The 25,380-nt window shown below is 41.7% G+C and overlaps 1 protein-coding gene across 1 annotated transcript; it reads right to left on the reverse strand.

The window, feature by feature from the left end:
• Window positions 1-10,172: 10,172 nt before the first annotated feature.
• Window positions 10,173-24,998, reverse strand: gpr61 (G protein-coupled receptor 61). The gene is made up of 2 exons (XM_057829290.1): window positions 24,871-24,998; window positions 10,173-12,541 (listed from the first exon to the last, which is right to left on the reverse strand). Exon 2 carries the CDS (start codon window positions 12,359-12,361, stop codon window positions 11,054-11,056), a length of 1,308 nt encoding a protein of 435 aa, XP_057685273.1. The 5' UTR covers window positions 12,362-12,541; window positions 24,871-24,998; the 3' UTR covers window positions 10,173-11,053.
• Between the last annotated feature and the right edge of the window lie 382 nt (window positions 24,999-25,380).

Consider the following 25,380-nt stretch of genomic DNA (forward strand, 5'->3'; position numbering starts at 1 on the left):
CAGAGATTGAAGAGGTGGGGGGTCAGCCTGTTAGTGCTCAGACCATACGCCGCACTCTACATCAAATTGGTGTGCATGGCTGTCACCACAGGAGAAAGCCTCTTCTGAAGGCGGTGCACAAGAAAGCCCCCCCGTCTCATCAGACCATAGGACCTGATTCCAGAAATCCATGTGCTTTGTTGACATCTTTCCCCCAATAACCCTTTAAGTACCCCTAAATACACCCTAAATCTCAAAATAACTATCCAAAAACATGTATTATACGTCATTGTACCGTCCTCGCCAAGATGTGGGCGTTAAGTCCTAGCTAGACAGCAAGCCTAAAATGCCTATGACAGCAAAAAGCATGTTTATTTTATATTTCACGTGGTATTTTATGCTCCTGAATGAAATGGACCGCTTGAATGTGTGTGTAAACTATCGTTTAAGCGTCTCACAATACGGCATTGCTTTATAGCATGCAGATGGACCGCGGATTCAGCTGATTTTGCGGAGTAATTCATTTATTTTTCGCATCACGCCAGCAAAATGTGCTGCAGGGTTATGTTGCTGCACCAGGGAGAGGCGTGTGAGCCTTTTTGGGTTTCAAAAAGTGAGTAAACATCGTGTTTTGTACTGGGATTATGGCATACGTTTTAATACGGAGGTGGCTTGCATTTTGTGGCTGACAGTGGTCCTTGTCCACCGAAAATGCTACTCGGCCAATGACCAGCGGCTTGTCGCACACTCCCCTCGGTCCTCTTCCATGCCCGCCGGGAGAGCGCTATACTCGGCAATAGACCACTATCCTCGGGTTTGGCTCAGGCAGCTACGTGCTCCTCTGATGTCGGCCAGTTTGTCCAGCGTCATTCTCTAGCTGCTTCCCCGGCAAACGAGCTCTCCTGCCTGCAGCAGGGGAACGACGAGCTGTAACTTGCTCGCCAGCGAAGACAATCGACAACCCCCCTGCCGTGCTACATGATCCGATTTTGATCCGATGATCTGATTTTTCACTTCAAAAGGCGAGAATAAGACCTTGAAATGCCGCTTGGTTCGGGTTAGCATGTCGGCTAGCTGTCACGCCTCCTGGTTTGTTTACGCTCTCCCAAGCCAGGGCAGGGAAATGACAAAAGCCGGACTAACTCCGGTGGCTTAAAATATTGTTCGGGAGGTGCAAGAAGTCGACAGTTTTGACTGTTATGGAGTAATTTTGCCATGTATCCGATTACTCGATTATTTGAACTAACTAGTTCATCGATTAATCAACTTCTAAAATAATCCATCAAATTACGTATTTTTTATTTTAATTTTATTTTTTTAAATCCCCACAATAAACCTGGTGTAAGAATTTTCACTATTTGCTCAAACACTGTTTTTAAGGGTAAAACCGTTTGTTTCCAACCACCAGATGTCCTCGTACTCCTCACCACACACCCAGGTCAAAGAGGAAGCGCGTGCAGGGGGGGTTATGCTGCCGGCGGCCTAGCGGTACACAGATGACTTTTTTTTTTTTAAACGTGTTTTTGGCGTTCAAGTAAAGTAGTCGGTGGCATGCCTGCAGAGCCAGCATACACATACACATGCATACACATACATACGCACAAAAAAAAAAAAAAAAAAAAACATTCGAAAGGGGAACTTTGGTCATGTAAGGGCAAAGGGGCAGGTGCTCAACATCAGGTCTCAGGACTCAGGTCCTCCACCCCCCCTCCCTCTGCACGTGCCAGTAAAGAAAACAGTACTTGTCTCCGGTACTCACACAACAGACAAAACACAGTGCTATGAGACAATAAATGGTTGTGTGTAACGATGTGAAATTAACAGATGTATAGTTGTGTGAAAAATTATATGGACCTTTTGAAATTTCTCACATTTCTGCAAAAAATCAACATCAATCAAATGTGATCTGATCTTTGTCAAAATCCCACAGATGAAAAAAGTGTTTGCTTTAACTAAAAACACCCAAACATTTATTTGTTTTATACAGCTTTATACAAATCAACGCTCTTTTGACCGAGCCATGATGCATGTGTGTGTTTTATAGTGGGCAGGGATGCTTCAAACCACTCATCAGTGATTGGGCACACACATGACTTAAATTGTTTGATAAAAATTGGTTTCAATTGCTCTTTAAGTCTCCTTAGGCAGAGGGTTCACTTACTTATTTTCCCCCCTTTTGTCGTTGTTTGCATGCAATCCTCAATAAAATATGAAAACCTCTAAATGTTTGCGTGGTTTTAATTAAAGCCACTGTTTTTTCAGCTGTGTGATTTTGACAAAGATCAGATCACATTTGATGGTGATTTTATGCAGAATTGCGAAAAATTCCAAAAGGTTCAGATACTTGTTCATACCACTGTACTGTCTGACGACCTCAAGAGCACCGGGTGTCGGCCTTACGGGGAAAATGGAAATGTTTCATCTTGTTTTTTTTTTTTTTTTTTTTTTTCCCATATATACTTCACAAGTATTCCTAATGGTAAACATAAATGGGTGCTAATCACAGAAGGAGGGCATTTTCAAAGAAGATGATGATGCTTGACAATTGCATGTGTATGATCCATATTCCTGGTTTGTATTATTATTTGTAATTTTACTCCTTGCCAGTAGAGGCTGTCAATCGTGTCTTTCCAATGACCTGGAGTCAGCCCTGGTAGGCTTGAAATGACAGTTAATCACGACACATGGGTTGGTAGTTAGCAGGGCAAAGCAGTTTTTATATGTGGCTTAGTGCATTGTGCTCGAATGGAATTTACTCATTTTGTTTGTTCCGATTTGAATACGTTTTTGAGTCTATCGATTTTTAAATTTTATTTGGACAAAGACCATTTGCGTTAAGTTACCACACGCCACCAAAATAAACTATTGGGACTGAGAAAAGGATTTGCTGTGTATGCTTCGCTTCAAACTCCACTGGGCGGACGTCATCACATTCTCCTAACTATCATCCAGTACTTGACTGGGAATAGGGCTTAAACCTGAGTTATACTTCTGCCTTGCAGTGATGGCGTAGCGATGATGTAGATCCTACGGCGTCAATGAGAATTCGCTAGTTCTGCTTCAATGGAACGTGTTGGTCTGTAATTCACCGCCAAGCCACTAGAGGGGTGCGGCATTGAGTCTGTACGGTTTTGGGGGACTCATGTCGACTTACTCTAGTTTTAATCCGGTTACACAACAATGCCAACTGAGATGGAAAAGCTTGAATGTGGATCATCAGCTCATCAATATTGAACAACAAATGTTGATCATATAAATGTTGAGGCGCAGGCAACGCAGAAGACTATTGCGGAGGTGGTCTGTCCGACTGTTGATGCCGCACAGAGACTGGCAGTCACATTACGATTTCAAGCCTCGGGTGGAAGCCAGCAAGCTGTGGCGGCTAGCTTAAATATGGCGTTGAGCAATGTGTCCAGCGTTTTGTCTGAGGTCTGCAAAGCATTGTGGACAGTCCTCCAGCTCGATTTTTTGCCGGGTCCTACAAATAGCCAGTGGGAAGCCATAGCAGATTTTTGTCTCTTTTGTTGCTCTGCCATCTTTGCAGATTTCGCGCGAAAGGGTTTGCATCGACTTCCGTCTTTATGAATGAGGAAATGGGGAAGTGACGTATGCCGTAAAGCAGTCAGCACATTTGTAGTTTTTTGGTGTGGCATGGTTCCTGCCATCATCTTCAAAGTAAAATTTCTAAGTAATTATATATATATATATAAAAAATAATATATAATATAATAAAAATAAATGAGTAGATTTAAGTGGCTGGCTTCGTTTAGTTAGAGTATGTGAGTCTCTGAGTCATAGCAGTGTTCATTGTTGTTATGTATTTTGCTTCTTTTATCCACTCCACGAGCGAAGCCTATCACAAGTGTTGAGGTAGTAGATGCTAATGCAAAGCTATTTTACTTGATTTTTCCCTTGCCAACGTGACTTGTTGCCTTTTCTGTTTCCTCTTGCCATTTATTTTGTATTCATTTTTCAATTCATGTTTGGTGTAAAATAGAAAGCATTGTTTTTTATTGTTTTTATGTAGAAATTATGGTGTATTTTGTGGTTTATTATAAATATTACCACTATATGATCACATTGTAAAAAGTTAGTCGTCGTGGATTCGTTTGCAAAATTTTTCCGTTTCCCCTTGCTGCAAATCCACAGAGGTTCGGCAATAAACAGGCAACAGAGGTCTTCTTGATTCACTCGCGAAGGCATCCCAGAAGACAGCGTTACACATATACACTGCTGGCCAAAAGCAATTCTGTCAAATAATGTTGAATTTCTCCCAGAAAATGATTGCAGTTACAAATGCTTTGGTAGTAATATCTTCATTTATTTCGCTCGCAATATAAAAAACACAAAAGAGAATGGAAAAAGAAATTAAATCATTATCATTTTACACAAAACTCCAAAAATGGGCTGGACAAAAGTATTGGCTCCCTTTGAAAAAAATCATATGATGTCCTGTCCTGTGTCCTTGTGTGTACCACATTGAGCATGGAGAAGCAAAGGAAGACCAAAGAACTGTCTGAGGACCTGAGAAGCAAAACTGTGAGGAAGCATGGGCAATATCAAGGCTACAAGTCCATCTCCAAAGACCTGATGCGGACGGAAAAGAAAAATTGACGAGAGATTACAACGAAAGATTGTGCGGATGGTGGATTAAGAACTCCACATCACTCAGTCCACATCTAGGGAGTTTAGCCACAATGCCGTGGGCTTTACGTGGGCTTTATGATGAAACTACGCACAGTAGACACAGGAAGTTGCTTCAATCAAAAAAAACTATTTCTAATCAAAGAAAAAAAAACCTTTTGCAAAAATATATTTTTTAAAAATATTTTTTTGTTTGAAATATATATATATATATATATATATATATATATATATATTCTTTTTTTAAGACGTGTCACTTTTTTTGAAAAGCAAAAAGTTTTGAACACTTTTTTTTTTAAAGTTGAAAAAGTTTTGAACGCACTTTTTTTTTTTTAAGTGGAAAAAGTTTTGAAGGCAATTTTTTTCGATTGAATCATTTTGACACAAAGAGCCAACTTCAACGCTACTTCCGACATGTTTGAGTGGCAGGTGACTACGCCAATGGCATAAAAGCAGGAAGTAAAAATAATGGTCACTAGGGCTCCATCCAGCTATCGTACTCTGATGGAGTCCAAGCCGAAAATAGGGCACCGCTACGGGGGTGTGACATCAGTTAGTGCCCGCGATGGTATGGTGCCCTGTCGCGGGGAACATGGGGAACTTCACCCGCTGCCCTGACGTGACGGTTGACAATCGGGGTCCAACCGCAGTGTCGCGACGCGCCGGTATGGGAGTGGCCGGCGAGTGGCCCGACACTAGCCTGCCCAGTAAGCGAGTGGACTACCGGCGAGTCGCTGGCGTCCGCGCCAGGAACCCCGTCGCTTCAGCTTTGAATGAGTGTCGTGTTACTCGCAGGCCGTCCACTCGACAGCCGGCCTCTGCACCTGGGGGGTGATATCGCGGTCTACCAGTGTGCCGCGATAGGGCACCGTACCATCGGGCACTCACCAATGTCACACCCCCGTAGCGGTGCCTTATTTTCGGCTTGGAGGCCATCAGAGTCCGATAGCTGGATTGAGCCCTGGTGGCCATTATTCTTACTTCTTGCTTTTATGCCATTGGCGTAGTCACCTGCCACTCAAACATGTCGGAAGTGGCGTTGAAGTTGGCTCTTTGTGTCAAAATGATTCAATCGAAAAAAGTGCGTTCAAAACTTTTTCCACTTCAAAAAAAAAGTGCGTTCAAAACTTTTTCCACTTAAAAAAAAAAAGAAAAAGCTTTTTGCTTTTCAAAAAAAGTGACACGTCAATAATAAGTATATGTTTCAAATAAAAAATTATTTTTAAAAAAAATTTTTGCAAAAGGTTTTTTTTCTTTGATTAAAAATAGATTTATTGATTGATGCAACTTTTATTGGGATTGAATGATTTAGACACAAATGTTCTACCCATAATATGGCTCAAACACAAAAAGGATTGCTTCGATCAAAGAAAAAAGTTTCAATGAAAAATGAAGTGTTCTAATGCGAATTTCTGAGTCTCAAATATTTTTTCACATTCAAATCTTTTTTTCTACGATTGAATTTTTAAAAACATTTTTGATTGAAGTGATCTTTCATTTGAAAATATATATTTTTTTGTTTGAAGCAACTTATTTTTTGATTAATAAAGACACAAATGTCCTAGCCAAAATGTGGTCCAAACGCAAAATTACATTACTTCAATCAAAAAAGTTTTTTCAATCAAAAAAACGACTTAAATCCCAAAAAAAAAAATGTCAATCATAGAAAAATAGTTTTCAAATACATTTTTTTGAGTTTCAAATTTATTTTTGCATTCAAACACATTTTTTTTGATTGAAGTGACTTTCTTCATTTGAAAATATATATTATGATTGAAGCAACTTTTTTTTTTAATTGAATAATAAAGACACAAATCTACTGTACTAACCTCCATATTCCTACCAAAGCATTTGTAATGGCAATCATTTTCTGGGAGAAAATGAGCAGCATCTGACAGAATTGCAGTGGTGCCAATACTTTTGGCCGGCAGTTTACACACACAGATACAGGCACACACTGTTTGGCTCACGTGGGAATCACATTTTGAAATATGTTGGCTGTTTTGGCTCTCTCGGTCAAAAAGGTTCCCAACCCCTGACTTAAACCCATGACTAAGTTTAGATTGTTTTTTGTTTTACAGGTGGTTTTCATATACATTGTATATACTAGTATATTTATTTTTTGTCATGAATGCGACACACCGCATCCATGTTACAGCTGGGTCTCCCTAAAAAAATGTTAACCTCAATTGTAAGAAGCATAGTGGTTGATTCAAAACTGATAGAAAATAAAATATCAATTCATAAGTTTGTAGTTTTATGCATTTATTATCAAAGTATTTACCCGTTAAACAGTGAAAATTAGAGAAAAACCTAGCATGTCAATTTACAGTGTGCGCCCCTGAATCTTCTGCTTGTGCCCCTAAAATTTTAGGTGTAAGGGGCCATTGTGCTCCTAGTAAAAATATGTTAGTCTGGAGCCCTGACTAGCCTTTAAAAAAAAATTTTTTTTTTTTACACTTTTAAAGGAGTGCGACGACAACAACGTCACTTTGTCTGTTTTAATCTCCTTCTAACAAAGGTAGTACTTTTTTTTGACAATCGAGCAAAGTGTAAACCTTTCTTTAGGCCCGTCTTGTGATCGCACCAGCAGACCGATGTAGACGAGGCAACACGAAGACATAACAATAGTCCGCTATGAGCACATTTTGTAGTGTTTCTTGTGCAAAGGGTTTTCAATGTGAAACTAGTCATGCTAATCGAGGCCAAAGGCAATACACTCACAAATGTTTATGCACATTTATGTAGCCAAAACACGGCTGTTTGTATCAACCACAAACACGAGAGCACTTGATCTGTTCGTGTGTACCCGTCAACATGTAGCGTACGAGTACGAAATTTAAGGCACAATCTAATGTTATATATTTGACACTGAGCTAAGGCTCCTTGTGTATGCGTTTTTGATTCGTATCTTGTGTTTGTCTGAGGGGAAGAAGTGCTCGAGATCACAAGGCCGTGATCCTCACAAGGAAGATACTGTAAAAAGCTAAACTCGGTAACAACAAATCAAGTGAAAGGATTCAAAATGCATGCTGGCGACAGTCACAGAAGAGCAAACTTTAACACGTTAAGTCACGTAAGTAATGAGAACGTAATTTTCTCAGAAAGGTGTACAAGTCATTGGCGGACAGTATGTTTTTCTTTTACACAAATGAAATGATTTAATATTGTTCAAGAGTTCAAAAATCAATTATCAAGACTCACACAGATCCATAATTATTGAAACTGTGCAATAAAAATAATCTTTGTAACAGTTTGTTTCCGCGTAGTTGAAACAGATGATGTCATCAAAGGCAAGGATTCCGGCAGAACGCATAGGACTCAATGGAAAACAGCAGATGAAACTCTGACTTTATCATGCGATGAGTCAGATTACCAAATTAAAAGTGGGTCAGAGGAAGAAGTAAGTCCTGAACGACATGATTCCAGGAATATTTTGCCAAACAAGTTCAACCCGGAAGCAGAATTTTCATGCGAGAGAGAGGGCGCCTGACACGCAAGCAACTTGGACTCCATTAACATCAGATCTTGGGAGACTGAATGGTAAATCCAGTGGAAAAAAATAAGTATTTGAACACAATGCAATTTTGCAACTTCTCTCACTTTGAAATCATGGAGGAGTTTGAAATTTTCATCGTAGGTGCATGTCCACTGTGTGAGAAAGATAATCTAATCTGCATGATTTTTTTTTACTATTTATTTGTGTCATACAGCTGCAAATAAGTATTTGAACACCTGTTTATCAGGTAGAGTTCTATTCTGCCTATTAAAAGTCCACCTCCACTCCATGTATTATCCTGAATCAGATGCACTTGTTTGAGGTCGGTGGCTGCATAAAGACACCTGTCCACCCCATACAATCAGTAAGACTCAAACTTGTAACATGGTCAAGACCAAAGAGCTGTCCAAAGACACCAGAGACAAAATTGCTCAACCCCACAAGGCTAGAAAAAGCTAAGGAGCAATTGCCAAGCGGCTTAATGAAAAAAGGTCCACTATTGGAGCAATCATCAGAAAATGGAAGAAGCTGAACATGATGATATCATCTCGTGGGTTCTCAATGATCCTAGACCTGAAAAGAGCTGGGACCACCGTTTCCAAGGTTACTGTTGGTAATACACTAGACGTCATGGTTGAAATTATGCATGGCACGGAAGGTTCCCCTGCTTAGACCAGTACATGTCTTTAGTTCGCCTATGACAATTTGGATGATGCAGAGGACTCATGAGAGAAAGTTTTGAGGTAAGATGAGAGTAAAATAGAACTTTTTGGTCATTATTCTACCAACCGTGTTTGGAGGAAGACGACTGATGAGTACTATCTCAAGAAAACCATCCCTATTGTGATGGATGGGGGTGGTAGCATTATGCTTTGCCGGTGTTTTTCTTCGCATTGGACAGGACAAGTGCACTGTATTAAAGAGAGGATGACTGGGGACCTGGATTGTGAGATTTTGGGGAACAACCTCTTTACTTCAGTCAGAGCATTAAAGATGGGTTGTGCCTGGGTCTTCATACACGACAATGACCCGAAGCACACAGCGAGGAAAACCAAGTACTGGCTCCATAAGAAACATAACAAGGTTCTAGCATGGCCAGACCTAAACCCAATAGAAAACCTTTAGCGTGAGCTCAAATTCCGTGTTTCTCAGCGGCAGCCCAGAAACCTGACTGATGGGTGGGACAAGATCCCTCCTGCAGTGTGTGTAAACCTGGTGAAAAACTACAGGAAACTTCTCACCTCTGTAATTGCAAACAAAGGCTACTGTACCAAATATTAACATTCATTTTCTCAGGTGTTCAAATACTTATTTGCAGCTGTATCACACAAATAAATCGTTTCAAAATCATACATTGGGATTTCGGGATTTTTCTTTTTAGATTATCTCTCTCACAATGGACATGTACCTCCTATGAACATTTCTGACCACTCCATGATTTCTAAGTTGAAGAACTTCGCAAAGTGGCAGGGTGTTCAAATACTTATTTTGTTCACTATATCTTACATTTTCGACTCTACACAACAACATAGATAGCGATTGAAAGACTAATACCATATTTTACTAACTATAAGGATCACTTAAAAGTCAAGTTTTCTACAAAACGGAATTGTGTGTGCACCATATTCAAAGATTAGCAGATATGACACTGTGTTACTTTGACGACTGACTGTGTGCAATTCCTGACAAAATACTCAGTATGCAGGGTAGGGTGGACCTGTAAGACGACGCTTAAGGCACGCCCCCAAGAGGTAATTTACGTCATAAGTTCACAGTTCACAGTGAAGCGGGATGCTTGTTAAAGAGTCTTTATTGCTCAATTGCTGTGTCCAGCGATGTAACTCTCGCGAACTCTCGTACACTCTCTCTCTGATGAGCCGGAACGCGCGCGGCTCTTTATAAGGTCCGTCACGTGACTGTGACGCAGCCGGTAACGCGCTCGGCCAAACAGACAAGTACGGTGGGTGGTTCAAAATGTGTGATATTTTCTTATCGTATGTGTAGTCAGCACGTTTTTTAGCAGCGTTAGGTCGTATCACTCATGTGTCATGCTGCGCCTCCCCCCCTCCCCGCCTGCCCCACACACAGGCTTAAGCGTATGCCCATTCCAGGCTACTTTTGCGAAAAACATTTTGTAGTCCTATTTTTTTCTTTGGACTTGACTGGATGTTGAGGAACGTTTCAGCAAATTAAGTCATGTGAATGAGAAAACATAAATGATTGGTCATTTCCTCGTCAACGCCGAAATCTGTCGCAGAAAGATCAACTAACCCATCTTCTCTGTGATGTCGAATTGATGTTGAACAGTCTGAGACTCTTGGTTCGTCCACAAAGGCCTTCACTCATTAGTTAGCCGGCCGCTAGCTGTTTAACAAAGTCTGTATGGTAGGGTTGTCAACAGTCCAGGATTGCAAGGGACATCCAGGAATTTAGAAAGGTACCAGCCAGAACCTCCTAAAATCCGGATTGTCCCGCCAATCTGACTGTTGGCAACCCTACTCTATGGCATCCATTAGCCTCTGTTTTAGCGACATGGCATCTGTTAGCGTCTGTGTTATCGGCTATTTCCACTCGTCTCACTTAAGTAGACCACTCAAACACAACCAATAATGACAATTGACATTTTCCCAGCGTTCATGTCGAGTACTGTCACCAGAAGGTCCTTTCCTCATATTCACACCTGCCCTGCTTGGTTTGTAACAAATTCAAAAAGTTGGTGGTGCGCACCTTTTAAGCTGGTGTGAATACAAACCAGCGAACTCTGAAGCCGTTCTGAGACCTCGCTGGAGAGGTGATCTCGGTTTACTTTCCAAGCGAACCGTGGTGCGGTTCAAAATACTGTATCTATGAAAGTGACCGCACCGTGGTTAAGAACCACCGAACTAAATCATTTGGCTGAAACGGCTATGTCTTTGGTACAGTTTTGCCCTTTCAATGTAACGTATTTAGCTGATTGTTCAGTATTTGTCGTTGTATGAACTCAGAGGTCTCTTCAAGAATCTGCCCGGGGATACGGACGTCAGCTGGCACGTTCCGCAAAGCAGATGATTCCCGTCTGCCTTCGTGTTCCGTCTCCTCTCCACCGTGAGAGTTATACGGCTCCAGATTGCACGCTGTGCCCTGAAGGAACTGCAGGAAGTTCTCCTCGATGGAAGCCTCACGGCTGGGCAGCTGCTCCCCCTGGCTGGATCTGGCCCACTTGAACAGGCCAGCCAGGTAGCGGTCAATCTCCTCCCGAATCTGCCGGTTGAGGTAGCCGTAGAAGAAGGGGTTTGTGGTGAAGCAGAAATAAGCGATCCACGTGACCGCAGTCTCCAACTGGGCCAGTGAGGCAGGAGAGGTGGAAACTGCGGCCAAATAGAGATGGAACGAAAAATAAGGCAGCCAGCAGCAGAGGAACTGGCCTCCCACCACCACTAGTATCGCCGCGACCTTCCCACTGCCGAATGTCCGACGGTGGGTGTTGCGAGAGCACGTCCCGCCAAGACTGGCGGACTGGCTGCTGGCAGACTCGGCGCGTTGCCGAGGCGCGTCCATCCAAGTCGGGAGAGGGCCATGATGCGTGGCTGCCACTCGGGCCACCTTGAACATGTTGCAATAGACCACCAGGATGATCAACATGGGACACAGGAAATAGATGAATGTAGAGAAGACCATGAAGAGCAGGCGTGCGGTCCTGCCTCCCTCCCATTGGAGGGAGCAGTGCGGTGGACTAGAGGCAACATCCTGGTTGCCTTGGAGCAGCCACCCCAGGAAAGGCAGCGAAGACATGATGAGAGCTTTCATCCAGATCCCAGCCAGCACCATTGCCGCCACCCCTATTGTCATCTTCACTTCGTGACGCATTGGGTGCATGACATAGTAGTATCGCTCTACGTTGATGGCGCAGATGGTAAGGATGGCTGCGCTGACCAGGCAAACGTTCAAGCAGAGGTAGCTTTGACACAGGGCGTCGTCCACCGCTAATAAGCGATCGGGGACCATCCCGAGGGGCATAAGCACAAGCGCCGCCAGCAGGTCCACCAAGCACAAGTGGAAGACAAAAGTGAACTTGCGCAGATGCGGCGATTTGTAAATGACAATCATCATTGCTAGGTTCCCCACCACGGCCAGGATGTCCATGATGAGCATGGCGCAGAGAGCGAGAGACCGGCTCACGTCTACTCCGGAAGTGTTTGACTGCGGCGGTCTGGGTACGGAAGTGTTCCAGTAGGCACTCTCTGTGATAAGGTGCTCCATGAGAAGATGGGACGAGGAGGAGAGAGTCCGTTGAGTGTCACGAGCCCATCACCCATCCTTCACACAGAGAAGCTCAGGAAATGAATTTTTCCATTCACGTTCTCAACCGAGCCTACAACTCAAAGAGGGTCACAGAAGATCTCGGTCTCTTGAAGACGGTGCCGCTTCCACCCTCCGAATCTGAAAGAAAATATATATATTTTAATTTACAATAAGAAAATAGTACTGATAACTACTTTATATTTAAAAGCATGTTAGCATTCATCACTTCAGGTTCGCACTCCGCCATTTTGAAAAGTGGAAGGTCCACCATCTCGGAAACTCGGGTATCATAAAAAAATCCGAGTTCTCCAGTAGAAAATACGACTTGACGGGGACGTTCGCATGGAATTTTCCACTCGACAAATTGTATTTACCACAATTATGACACCACATGAAGGCGGCAATAAAGTGCATATGACACAAGAAAGCATGTTTATTTCATATTACTCGCGGTATTTTATGCTGCTAAATGAAATGGATTACTTGGATGTGTGTGGAAGCGATCGATATATTTATCAAACTTTTTGAATCCCGCACCATGAAAATGAGTGACTTCCAGGTTGAGGAAGAAGGCGGATGTGACGTCAGAGAATGAGATCTTCCTCACTATACAGCCATACTATCGTATGGAGAAGGACTGCGGATTCAGTTCATTTGCGGATTAATTCGTTTGCTTCACGCCAGCCCAATGTGCTGCAGGCTTTTGTTGCTACACCAGGGAGAGTGGTGTGAACCTTTTTGGGTCTCCATAAGATCCTGTTCACAGCGACAAATGGGCAAAACAAGTCCAAAAATCGAGGGACCATTGGACGGATGAGGAAGTGAGTAAGCTACGTGTTTTATATTGTGTCATAGACTTTACCATCAGTTGACAAGACAGCACCCACAAACATTGCGCCACACCTTCCCGTTGGGGGCTGACCCAGGCAGAGCGTTTGGCTTTAAGTGTGATAAACTCAAAAAAATGCTGGATTTAGGTGGGAAAAGGACTAAAGTTTTACTGCAGACAAGCAGGCAGGAGTGTCTCAAGAGTGATTTGGTCGAGAATTCAAGGTAATTATTATATAAAAGAGCCCCATGCATGCACTTTGAAACATGAAAAAAAAAGGCAGGGAAAAAATTAGTGTAACTTTGGCTTGAAATATTTACATAAAATGAATAACTACCTGTTTTTTTGTTGTTGTTGTTGTTGTTGCTTTTAACCAAGAATCTAGACTGCTCTACGTTCATATCTATAAAAATTGCGGGATATACGCATTTATTTATGAGAATTTTCTTCTTAAAAAGCTCTTTGTTTTGTGTTGGCCTCCATGTTGTATCCATACACAATAGCGCAATTTTAGCTCGAACTATTTACGTTAAATGAATGATGACTGCTCATTTTTTTGCTTTTAACCAAGAATCTATACTTTTCTATATTCATAACTGCAGAAATTGCAGTATGTACACATTTATTTACAAGAATTATCAACTTAAAAAGCTCTTTGTTTTGTGATGGCTGCCATGTTGTATCCGTACACAGTAGATCAAGTTTACATTCAAATGATCAGGTAATTTTCGGCCAACTGCCCGTTTTTTGGCAAAAAAGTAGTAATTTAGACATTCTTGCGTCCATGCAAAAAAATTGGTTTTATTTTATGTAACATTTCAATCTAAAAATGACGAGGGCCGGGTAGCTGGCAAGACGTGCTGAGGCAATAGTAACATCGGAATTCAAGCTAAATAAGTTTTGATTGTACTATAAAGAAAAATGCAAATTTCTCTTTCATCGAGTAAATTTAAGATGACTCTGCATGCTTTCCTCAAATATTAAGTTTCTGATGTGAAAATTGAGTGATTTATTAGGTGATGAAAACCTCCACACACAAAAAAAAAAAAAAAAAAAAGTTGCTATTTTGGTCAAAAACCTATATGTTAAATATTGCTATTGATCCTGAAAATATATGTGATTATCTCTGCAGTTGGTGATTTTTGTGCATCTAGTGTAAAATTTGAGATTTTTATAGCCATTTTAAGTTTTAACTTTGTTATACTTGTATAAAAAATAATCGGGATTTTATTAGGGAACGACTTTTCATGTTTTTTCATGTCGCTGCTCATGGAGACTCATATATGCCTAAGGGAGGTGTTTGTTTTGGTTTTAGATCGCTAGCAGCTCTGGTTTTTAAAATATTTTAATTTTAAGTTTTTGAAAATAGGCCCCCAACGGATCGGCCCCGAGCCGCGTCAAACTGATTGTGAAGTCTATGATTATAGTAGTGTTGTATCGGTCGCGAACGATTCGTTCTTTTTGAACGAATTGTTTTGGTGAACGAGACCGAACTAATCACCATCTGCACTGATTCGTTCTATGAAGGTGGTGCTTGTTCGCTGCGTGGGAGGGCATTGAGCAAGCGGCAGCGTCTTCTGACATCGCACACGACCAATCAGACGCCAGCCTCATCGCGGACAGGGGAGGGAGCGGAAACAGAATCAGGGCGTCTGTCACTCACGTCCACGTGTGGCCAATAAGCAGCCAGCGTGCAGGCAGGGGGGCAAGACTGAGTTTTGTCACTTCCCGTTCAGTGACTCGGTCCTCCGGTTCCTGACCTAGCTTGCTGCTAACTTGATTGTCCAGTAATGACTTTGCGGTAAACGAATCAGAAAATGAAAGGAAATGACTTTGTCACATATTTGTTAACGTGGAGCCTATCAAATGCTGCTCAAACAGACAAAAACACCACACAAATCTAGCAAGCATGGTTTAGAGTAGTACTTTTCTCAACAAACTCGTGACTGCCTATGACGACATACTATCAAATTTACAGTAATTTAAAACACGGGTAGCTACGAGGCAAGCAAAAGCTGAGCTGCGGTCGCGTGACGGCAGTGAAGCGGGCAGAGAACTGTCACTATATGGAGGCTTCATGGCAGCGATATTTACCTCATGTGTGCACAGAAAAAAATATTTAGTATGATCACCATAATACTGATTTGCAATGAAACTGTATATACATGTCAATTTTTTCCCGAGTGTTTTATTTTTTTTTTTCGTGTCAGCGTGTCGGGTGTTGGTTGGTTTGACAAATTATGTCAATCCGTCCATCATGTGCTACTCAAGCGCCCAAAAACAACGCACGCGGACACGGGAGATGTCGCAATACGTCTACATTTTTCTTAACAGACCAGTGACGTGCGGTCAGGGGAGGCAGGTGAGGCAGAGCCTCACCTGTCATCATGACAAAAAAAATAATTATAGCATTAAATTTATATTAATATTTGTCCATTGCTCTTAATGTATGACTCATTTCAAACATTTTTTATAGTCAAAATCGCTGAATTTGCCCATTTCCTGTTCAAATAACGAAATGAAACGAGAGGTGCGGCAGCAACGAGTAAAGCCTCACCTCTGATTGCGCAATCCATAACAAACTGGGTTGATACATGGAATTGGAGCGTGCTGGTTGCCGTACATCTGCATGTCGCCATTATAATGTTTCCAGATACGTTTATTTGACCTGATTTTCCACAGTCTGGCTAATGTCTTTAACCCTTAAAGTTTAATGTTTGTTAGCGACATATTTAGTTTTGCTGATGGGAAATAAAACCGCAGTGAAAAGGCACAGGTTGCGGCAGATAATACGCTGCCGCACAGAAGGGGGACGTACGTGAGCCAACAGGTAATGGGCAGCGCCAGGCGAGTCAAGTGCACTGCGGCGAGCCATTTTGTATTGTTTACTACGTCTACATCGGACTCCCAAAATGGAAGAGGATTATATATCCAAACTTAAAAATTTCTCAAAACTGGACTTTCAGTCAAAAGTGGACCTGATTAACAGAGGTAGACCAACGCCGGAGCTAAAAGGTTTGCTTCAAACTACGGGACAGTCTAAGATAACTTGCTGTTTTCAAACGGAGTGGTACACCCGAAAAGACTGGCTATGTGGCTGTCCTTCGAAAAATCGCCCTTGCTGCTTTCCCTGCCTTTTCTTCTCAACTTCTGCCAATGTCTGGACTAACACGAGATATTGTGACATTAAAAAACTACCACGAAGGCTAAGCAAACATGAGAGCTCGACCACTCACATTTAAAGCCTGATTGCTTTAAAAACTTTTGGAAGCTCAAGGATCGATTTGGCTTTGACAAACAGCGGAAGCTCAGCGGTAGCAGCCACAACGCCCAAGGTAAAGGAAAACCGAAAGAGTTTGAAAGACCTCATTAATGCAACCTGCATCCTAGCTAAACAGGAGTTAACATTTCATGGTAACGATGAGCGTGTAAGCTCTTCTAAACGTGGCATATATGTAGAACGATTACATGGTTTTGCTAAGAAAGATGAAAGGTTAGCTAGACATTTGGACACATCCACTGTGTTTTCTGGCTTGTCAAATAGAACACAGAACGATCTAATTGAAGCAATCCTCTCCATTGAGGCGGAGAGATTTTTTAAAGTAAAGGAAAATAAGGAGGACTTTTACAAGAAGGGCGTAGGTTTGCATAGGGACGGTAGGGACATAACACTACCAACTTTTCAGGATGCTAAAATTGTCCCCACCAACTTTTAAGCAACCTTACCTTTTTTGCTTGATATAATGTTCAGTTATATAGAGAATTTAGATCTTTTAATAGTTCCATATGTTGTAAGGATAGAATTGATCCTACCATTATTAAGTGAATTATTTTCATTATGTTTATGTTTGCTAATAAAAACCAGACATTTATTCAGGAAGTTTTCAAAATGTTTCTTTAGTAATTTTTTTAAAACAAAGGTTTGAATCGAACAGTGTATCATCTGAACCAATGCACGTAAAAGTTATTATCAGTAGATAAGGATTTATTTTGCATTGATCATTTTTGCCTATTAATTAATTAGGTTCATATACATGAGAAATGTGGCCCTTTGCCCCCTTCATCCAATCTGTTTGGTCTTATTAATGTCCCGTCCCCAGCAAAAAGTCTACCTACATGCAGGTTATGCTGTTATATCGTCCCTACGAAAGTTGAGACCAAACCTATGCCCTTCCAAAGTAATGGCGGTTTTTGTGGTGAAGGACAGGCGCAAGATCACAAACAGTTTTCATTTCAATCTCATAAAAAAAAAAAAAAAAAAAAAAAAAGACAGAGAGAGAGCTTAGATTAAGAAAAATACAATAGAATATTTAAAAACTAAATTTTGGACTTAAATAAAATATCCTTTATTTTTCTTTTCACACTTTTTGTTTAGCAATCTGTAATAAATTGATTAAAGTATCAGAATTAAAAGTTTTAAAAACAACTGAATATTTCACTAAAGGTCAGAAGTGAATTCTGTGGTTTTGTACACCACTCTTTACTCTCATTTATGTTGCATGAATTATAGAATTGCGACGGCCAACACATTGAGGGTGTAGAGCAAATGCATGTTATTTTCTTACTTTTACGTATCGATAATATGTACCGTGTGCGCGTGTTTTGTGAAGAATGCTGATGAGATATGAAATAACCAGTAGCCAATTGAATAAGCTACCCTTTTTGGTTTATATATTTGGAAATCTGACACTAAAGGAGTCAGTGCCTCACCAACCATGAACCTTACCGCACGTCACTGTAACAGACTAATGAGAGTAGAAAGGCGACATCGTAAAGAGCTAACAATTATTTCTCGTCAGCATTTGACGATCTGAGATGCGGGGACGACAGGGGAGCTGACCGGATTATTTTATGTATTAATACCAGTGCAAAAAAACAATATGATCACCATAATACTGATTTGCAATGAAACTGTATATACATGTAAATTTTTTCCGAGTGTTTTTTTTTTTTTCGTGTCAGGTGTTGGTTGGTTTGACAAATTATGTCAATCCGTCCATCATGTGCTACTCAAGCGCCCAAAAACAAAGCACGCAGACACGGGAGATGTCGCAATATGCCTACATTTTTCTTAACAGACTAATGAGAGTAGAAAGGCGACATCGTAAAGAGCAAACAATTATTTCTCGTCAGCATTTGACGATCTGAGATGCGGGGACGACAGGGGAGCTGACTGGATTATTTTATTTATTAATACCAGTGCAAAAATTCAACACGATCATCTTAATACTAAAAAACAAAAATACAACAGAGCGAGATGTAAATATGATGTGTTGGTCGTTCCATATTTAGAAATTAAACTTTCGATGTATTTTTATTTTCGTGACAGCAAGCATGCTGCGTTGGCTGGTAGCAGCAGCATTGTATATGTGATCAAGAACCTGCTAAAGAAAGTCCGTGCGCCCCCGCCCCCTACTCCCCTCACAAAAGGAAAATGTTTAACCGTGTCCTAAATCGAAATGCAAGCACGAGCCATGACTTTGAGCCCATAGAACTAGGACAGACGACGCGGAAGTTCTCCCTCGCTTTTGCAGCAGCAGGAGGGAGACGAGGCTGTCTGTGAAAGCAGAATGATACCGCCTGTCACTCATTTCTGAAACTACGACGAGCGGTGCCTGTGTGCAAGAGAGGGAGGGACCAAGCAATGTCACTTCCCGTTCAGTTATACTGCGAAGCGGTCTTTGGTGATTCGTTCGGCAACGTCACTTCCCGTTCAGTAACCGAACGATTCGTTTGGGCGGGGAGGTAGATGAGGGGGGCGAACGATTCGTTGAACGATTTGTTTGAACGAATCTTTTTACTGAACGAACCGGAATGGATTCGTTTACTCAAGTGAACGACAGATCCCGTCACTAGATTATAGTCAAATGTGGGATCATGGCACACGTTTTAGTAAGAAGGTGGTTTGTATTTTGTGGGTGACAATGCTTACCGTCAGCCAGTGAAACAGCGTGCTTGCCTTCATTGGCCGGCGACCGTGGCGTGTGACAAGCCGCATGAAGTCAGCCGGTTTGTCCGCCGAGAATTAGCCAGTTTCGGCGTTCGTTCCCCTCGACCTCGGTGACGAGCACTCCCTCAGGACTGTTTTCCGGAGTCACAGCAGGGGAATGACGAGCTGTAATGGTCCGCCAAAAGGTTGCCCGCTGCCGGAGGCTGGCCGATCGGTGAAGGCAATCACTCCCGCCGCCTTGTGTGACACGAGTTGGGTAGTTTTGTGTGATTTTTCGTGTTCGAAAGGCGAGGAAGAGACTTGGAAGAGCCGCTCGGTTCTGGTTAGCATGTCGCCTATCTCTCACGCCTCTTGTTTTGTTTACGCTCTTTCCTCCATCTCCGACTTCGGCAGTGAAATGACAAGAGCTGGACTAACTCCGGTGGCATAGAACAACATTCGGGAGGTTTAAAAAGTCGGCAGTTTTGACCAGTATGCAGTAATTTAGCCCTGTCGCAGCACTAAATAAATGTTTCATACTCCATTTAGCACAAGACTGTTATTTGTCATGACCATGTAATTTATATAGCAATAGCGGAAAAATAATTAAGATACAAAGAATATCCTGTAAAAGTTTTGTATTGGAGTATTGGAGTATAGAGAGATTAAAACAATGAAGAGATTAAAAACAATGATGACATTTTGCAGTCTGCTCTAGTCATCAGCCTCGTGATTTGAAGAATTGCTGGAAGACACTTCCTTCTCCATTGGGGTCAATGCTAAATCTACTCAAATCGCTCATTGTCTGACGCCATCATCAAGATGGAGGCGCCAGAGCGCTATAATGACAGGAGCAGCTAAACGGCAGATTAAAAGACCCATTTCTTGTCATCTGCGCGTTGCCAAATTGTTGTATATAGTTGAATCGTCTCAGAATATGATTTTAATTCCAATAATAAAGGTATTTAAGATTTTTTTTGTCATTTCATATGCACTTTTAAGTGCATATGACATGACAAATTGTGCTAATTCTAATTCACATAATAATGCTATTTAATGCTATTTAAGATTTTTTTATGGTGTCACAGGCCATAAAAAATCTTAAATAGCATTATTATGTGAATTAGTATAATTTTGAGACGATTCGACTATATACACCAATTTGGCAAAGTGCAGAGGACAAGAAAAGAGTCTTTTAATCTGCCAATTAGCTACTCCTGTCAATATGGCACTCTGGCGCCGCCATCTGGGTGATGACGTCGGCAAAGTAACGATTTCAGCTGATTTAGAATTCAGCCCAATGGAGGAGTAAGATTCTGAATGAGGAAAATGTGACAGAGAGCAGCAAAATGTCATCATTGCTTCTTAAAACAGGGGTGTCCAAACTTTTTGCAAAGGGGGCCAGATTTGGTGTGGTAAAAATGTGGGGGGCCGACCTTGGCTGACGTCCTTTACGTAGAGCAATATATTTAAGCAAATTTTAGCAAGCCATTCTGTGTGTCACATTTGCTTTATTATTTTTTTTATTAATAATTTCAAAAATCTCGCAACTAGCCTTTTTGGCCTTCTCCTTTGACTCTCGGGCTCTTGCGAAATACCGCTGCTGTCAAATTAAACTACCTTCAAGTTGCTTTAATTTCTCGCTGCACATCTTCCCTATAATCTTGTCGTACATGTCAGCATGTCTTGTTTGGTTATATCGCCTCACATTGAACTTTTTAAAAACAGCTACTGTCTCTTTGCAAATGAGGCAGACAAGTTGTTGCGTATTTTAGTGAAGAAATACCGGTAGTCCAATTTCCACCTATCCTTGAAGCGTCAGCCGTCGCAGTCAACTATCTTTTTTGTTGTTGTTGTTGATTGTCGCCATTTTAGAAAATTGGAAGTAAAGGGTCACACGGTGTAATGTTGCTTAGAGAGCTGCTGCCTTTTGGTGGGTAAATATATTGGCCCGAATATAAGATGGCCCTGATTATAAGACGACCCCCTCTTTTTCAAGACTCAAGTTTGAAAAAGACTTTTTGAACACCAAATTAATTTTTATACAGAAAATAATTACAGTACATCTAAAACGAATGATTATAACAATATATTTGAGAGAAAAAGCATGTTATTTTGCCTCATTCAAATCATAATATCTGAACATTTAAATATGTAAACTAAAGTGCAATCACATTTGTAAATGAATGGCTTCTGGTTTTTGAAATGTAAATAAACCAATCTATTGTGATGATACAACAAAAGTGCAATAACTGCATTAACCATCAAATTGAAGTCTAACTGTAACTGCAGTCTTTAAACAAATCTGATTAAGGAAAAACATTGCAATAAAATAATGCAAACTGGTTAAACTTGAGAGTAGCTGAGATCTTTCATGACAACATCGCTTCGCGGCATCTAGCGTCGTAAATGGGTATAATGTCTAGACAGCGAATATAAGACGACCCCCACTTTTTCTGTCTTATTTCAATGCAAAAAATACCGTCTTATATTCGGGCCAATACGGTATTAAGTCTGTGTTCGGGCCAGACGTAATTGATTTTATGACAGAGACTGGGGGCCGGATGAAATTTGACCAAGGGCTGCATTTGGCCCCCGGGCCGCACTTTGGACATGTCTGTCTTAAAGCGATCCTCGATCTTAGAGGCATGTAATTTTTAAAAGATAACTGTAAGTATGAGTTATAATAATTTGATATTTAAAACCCCTCTTAATGTTGTCGTTTTAATACAATTTGTAGAATTAATTTAACTGATAACTCTGCATTGTTGTTGACGTTGGAGTGCGGTGACGTCACATGGCCCACTGCCGGACTTCCAGCGTGTCATTCGTTTAAAAAAACAAAAAAAACAAAAAAAAACAAGCGTGCCACTCGTTAGCTACCCCAACATGTCATCGGTTTTGCCCTTCCAATTTGAAATACAGCTGAAAAGTGAAGAGCAGGAGCAACTGGTGGTGTACTTCCGGCAAGTGCGTCTCAATGACAACGGAGTGAGAGAATGTATGCTGTCGAGAACTCCGGTTTTTGTTAGCAGATCTTCAAGGTGAGCTATTACGTGATCAAACTTATTCCTATATAATTATGTAGATTGTTAGCATCCCGAGCTGCCGTGTGCTTTACATACAGTACAGGCCCAAAGTTTCAACACACCTTGTCATCCATTTTTATTTTTATGAATATTGACATTATAAACTCTCACTGAAGGTAATAAAACTGAGTGCCACCAGTCAGTGCGGCTTTTGTCATTTCCTTGCCCCGGCTTCGGAGACTCAGGAAAATAGGAGGCATGAGAGCTAGGCGACACGCAAATCCGAACTGAGCAGCTCTTCCAAGTCTCTTTCTTGCCTTTCTAAAACAGAAAATCACACAAAACTACCCTGACTCATGTCACACACGGTGGCGGGGGTGATTGTCTTCACCGATCGGCCAGCCCCCGGCGGCGAGCAAGTTTCGGCTCGTCGTTCCGCTACGGCCCTGACAGGCAGGCAGTGGTCATCGCCGGGGACACAGAGGGGAATGAACGCTGAAAATTACGCATTCTCTGTGGACAAACCGGCCAACGCCTGCGTGCGTGGCTGCCCGCGCCCAAGCTGAGTATAGCGGTCTCTAGGCGGGCACGTAAAGAGGGCCGAGGGGGCTGGAAATTTCTACACAATTGAGAACCGGAGACGAGAGCGGGGGGCTCATTGGGCCCAAGCCCAGATAGCGCTCTATATGCTGGCACGCCTTTTATCGGCCAGCAAGGATGGTGTGCAACAAGCTGTCAGTCGTCGGCTGAGTGGCCTTCTCAGTGGACAGGGAGCATTGTCCGCCACAAAATGCAAGCCACCTCCTTATTAAAACGTGTGGCATGATCCCAGTATTTGACATAATACACAGTAAAACACATAGCTCACTTCGTCATCTGTCCAATGATCTCTAGACTGTCAACTTGTTTTGCCCATTCATCGCGGTGAACAGTATCTTTTGGATATCCAAAAACCCTCACACCACTCTCCCTGGTGTAGCAACAAAAGCCTGCAGCACACTGGTCTGGTATGACGCAAAAAATAAACGAATTAATCCGCAAAATCAGATGAATCTGTAGTCCTTCTCCATATGATAGTAATGGCTGTATTGTGAAAATGATTAGTCCGCTGATGTCACATTTGCCTTCTTCCTCATTCCAGACTTTGGCCGGAAGTCACTCATTTTCATGGCGCGGGATTCAAAAAATTGAAATAAAATATCGATTGCTTCCACACGCATCCCAGCTGTCCATTTCATTCAGGAGCATAAATATCGCGTGTAATATGAAATACACATTTTTTGTGTCACAGCAGTTTAATGTCATATCTGTTTTGACATCCTCAGATGTTTGCACTCCAGGCAATGGGAGCCACAGAGAGATGCTAAAAGCTAGCATATGTTAAAACTGAAAGACACAACTTTCTATCTCTGTTGTCTGTTGCAATTGGAAATTTAGTTGATTTTACGCTTGATTTATGCAATAAGAGCACTAAGAAGCAAAGTGAAGTGATCTCGCGGGACCTGTCTGTTGCGCCGTGTTTACGGTTATAAACTGGACATAGGACAATGACTCTGGTACATTTCCATATGCCGAACACCTGCATTAACGCGTTTTTCCATCCAGCGTGCTAGCGAGGCGCCTGCTCTTTTTCTGCCCACATGTACGTAGCGTCACAATAGCAATAGGTCAAAGGGTTACAGTCACCTTCAACCTAATTAAACAAGGGATATTGTTTTTGCCAGCCAAATTTAGTAATTGTTAACTGCAATTAATTACTTTTTAAAAGTAAGATTGACAACACTGACAAAATGTTTTAGTTTTCCTCACCATGGTAGCGAGGGTGTTGGAGCCTATTCCAGCATTAAAAGGTATTAAGATGTGGACAAAAAAATACGAAACTTAAGAAACCTGATATAACTTAGCAGTTTTGTTTATCGCCATTAATGGCAGTGAATGAGTAATGGAATAAAAACAGACATTTGAGAATCATTAAAGATTCTGATAACTTCACAGCATAGTCATTAACCACAACATTAAGTAAATCTGCACATTTAGATAAGCGCCAAAGCATGTTTTAAGAATAAATGGCTTGTGCTTGTCAGAGGTTGAAAAAAAATGCGCTGCTAGTCTTGGGTGAGGTTAGCGGCAAGCCCAACCACCACTCTTCTTAAAATATTTATACCGTAGTTTGCAAAATAGACACTGGCAAAATCAATAATAATAATTTATATATGGTACAGTGTGTGAAATGTTCTAGTGCAAGATTTTCAATTTATACACATTTCCATGATTAATAATGTGCACTGAATTAACAAAGGAGCAGAGGTTTACGAAATCTAAACTGCAATATTTTTGAATCCAAAAGCCCATTGTGTTAGGATTTCAAAGAGCTGCTGATACTTAAAAGATTTCAAGTCAAGCCACTGAAACCCCTAGAATTACATAAATTTCCCATTGACTGTACAACTCTCTACTAGTCTAAATATTCCTCCCCGAGGAGCTCCAACAGTGGCGGCAAATGGGAAACCATCTGACTTGATTATATGTACGGGGCACTGAAATGTCAAAGACAGTCTGTTCTCTTAAACTTTTAAGTTTGAAAATCAAACACACAAACCCGAATCTTATTTAAACCCTTATATCCCAAAACATACACATGTATTTTATTCAAAGAGAATATTGAAAGTGCAGAACATACCTCTGTCTGGAAAGAGCTGCTCAGTCCTGTACAGGTTCACAATCAACTCACACGTCCATGAACACTGCTATGCAGTGTCTGTGCATGGCAGCAGAAAAAGAAGAGTGTGATGCTCCGGTCTCCTCCTCACCTGGCTTCTTTCATGTTGTTGTTGCCTCCTACTGGAGCTCTCCCCCACCCCGAACAGAATGACCGCCCGCCCAGGTCCTCTAAATACACACACACACGTAGTGGCTTCAGTAGTAGCCCAGGGCAACTGCAGCCGCATGCAGAGCTGAGAAGCAGGGTGGGTGGGCAGGCAGCGAGCACCCAACCTCACATTGCTCCACTGGGTCCTAGTGCGTTAGTGACCAGTCTTAGACTTCATAATGATATTGACGGGTCAGATTCCACCCTCACTGCGCCACGCCTTCAAGTAGGGGGCCATCCCACAATCCGCTTCAGTTATTCACAGTCAGTCGCAGCAACACATGCAGCGATCAAACGCCGGATTTAGGTTGAAAAAGTAAG

The sequence above is a fragment of the Corythoichthys intestinalis genome, chromosome 2, assembly GCF_030265065.1.
Source record: "Corythoichthys intestinalis isolate RoL2023-P3 chromosome 2, ASM3026506v1, whole genome shotgun sequence".
Classification (NCBI taxonomy): Eukaryota; Metazoa; Chordata; class Actinopteri; order Syngnathiformes; family Syngnathidae; genus Corythoichthys; species Corythoichthys intestinalis.

What these genes read in the sequence shown, in the direction of transcription:
- gpr61 (XM_057829290.1), bottom strand. Translation starts at nt 12,361, where the DNA reads ATGGAGCACCTTATCACAGAGAGTGCCTACTGGAACACTTCCGTACCC.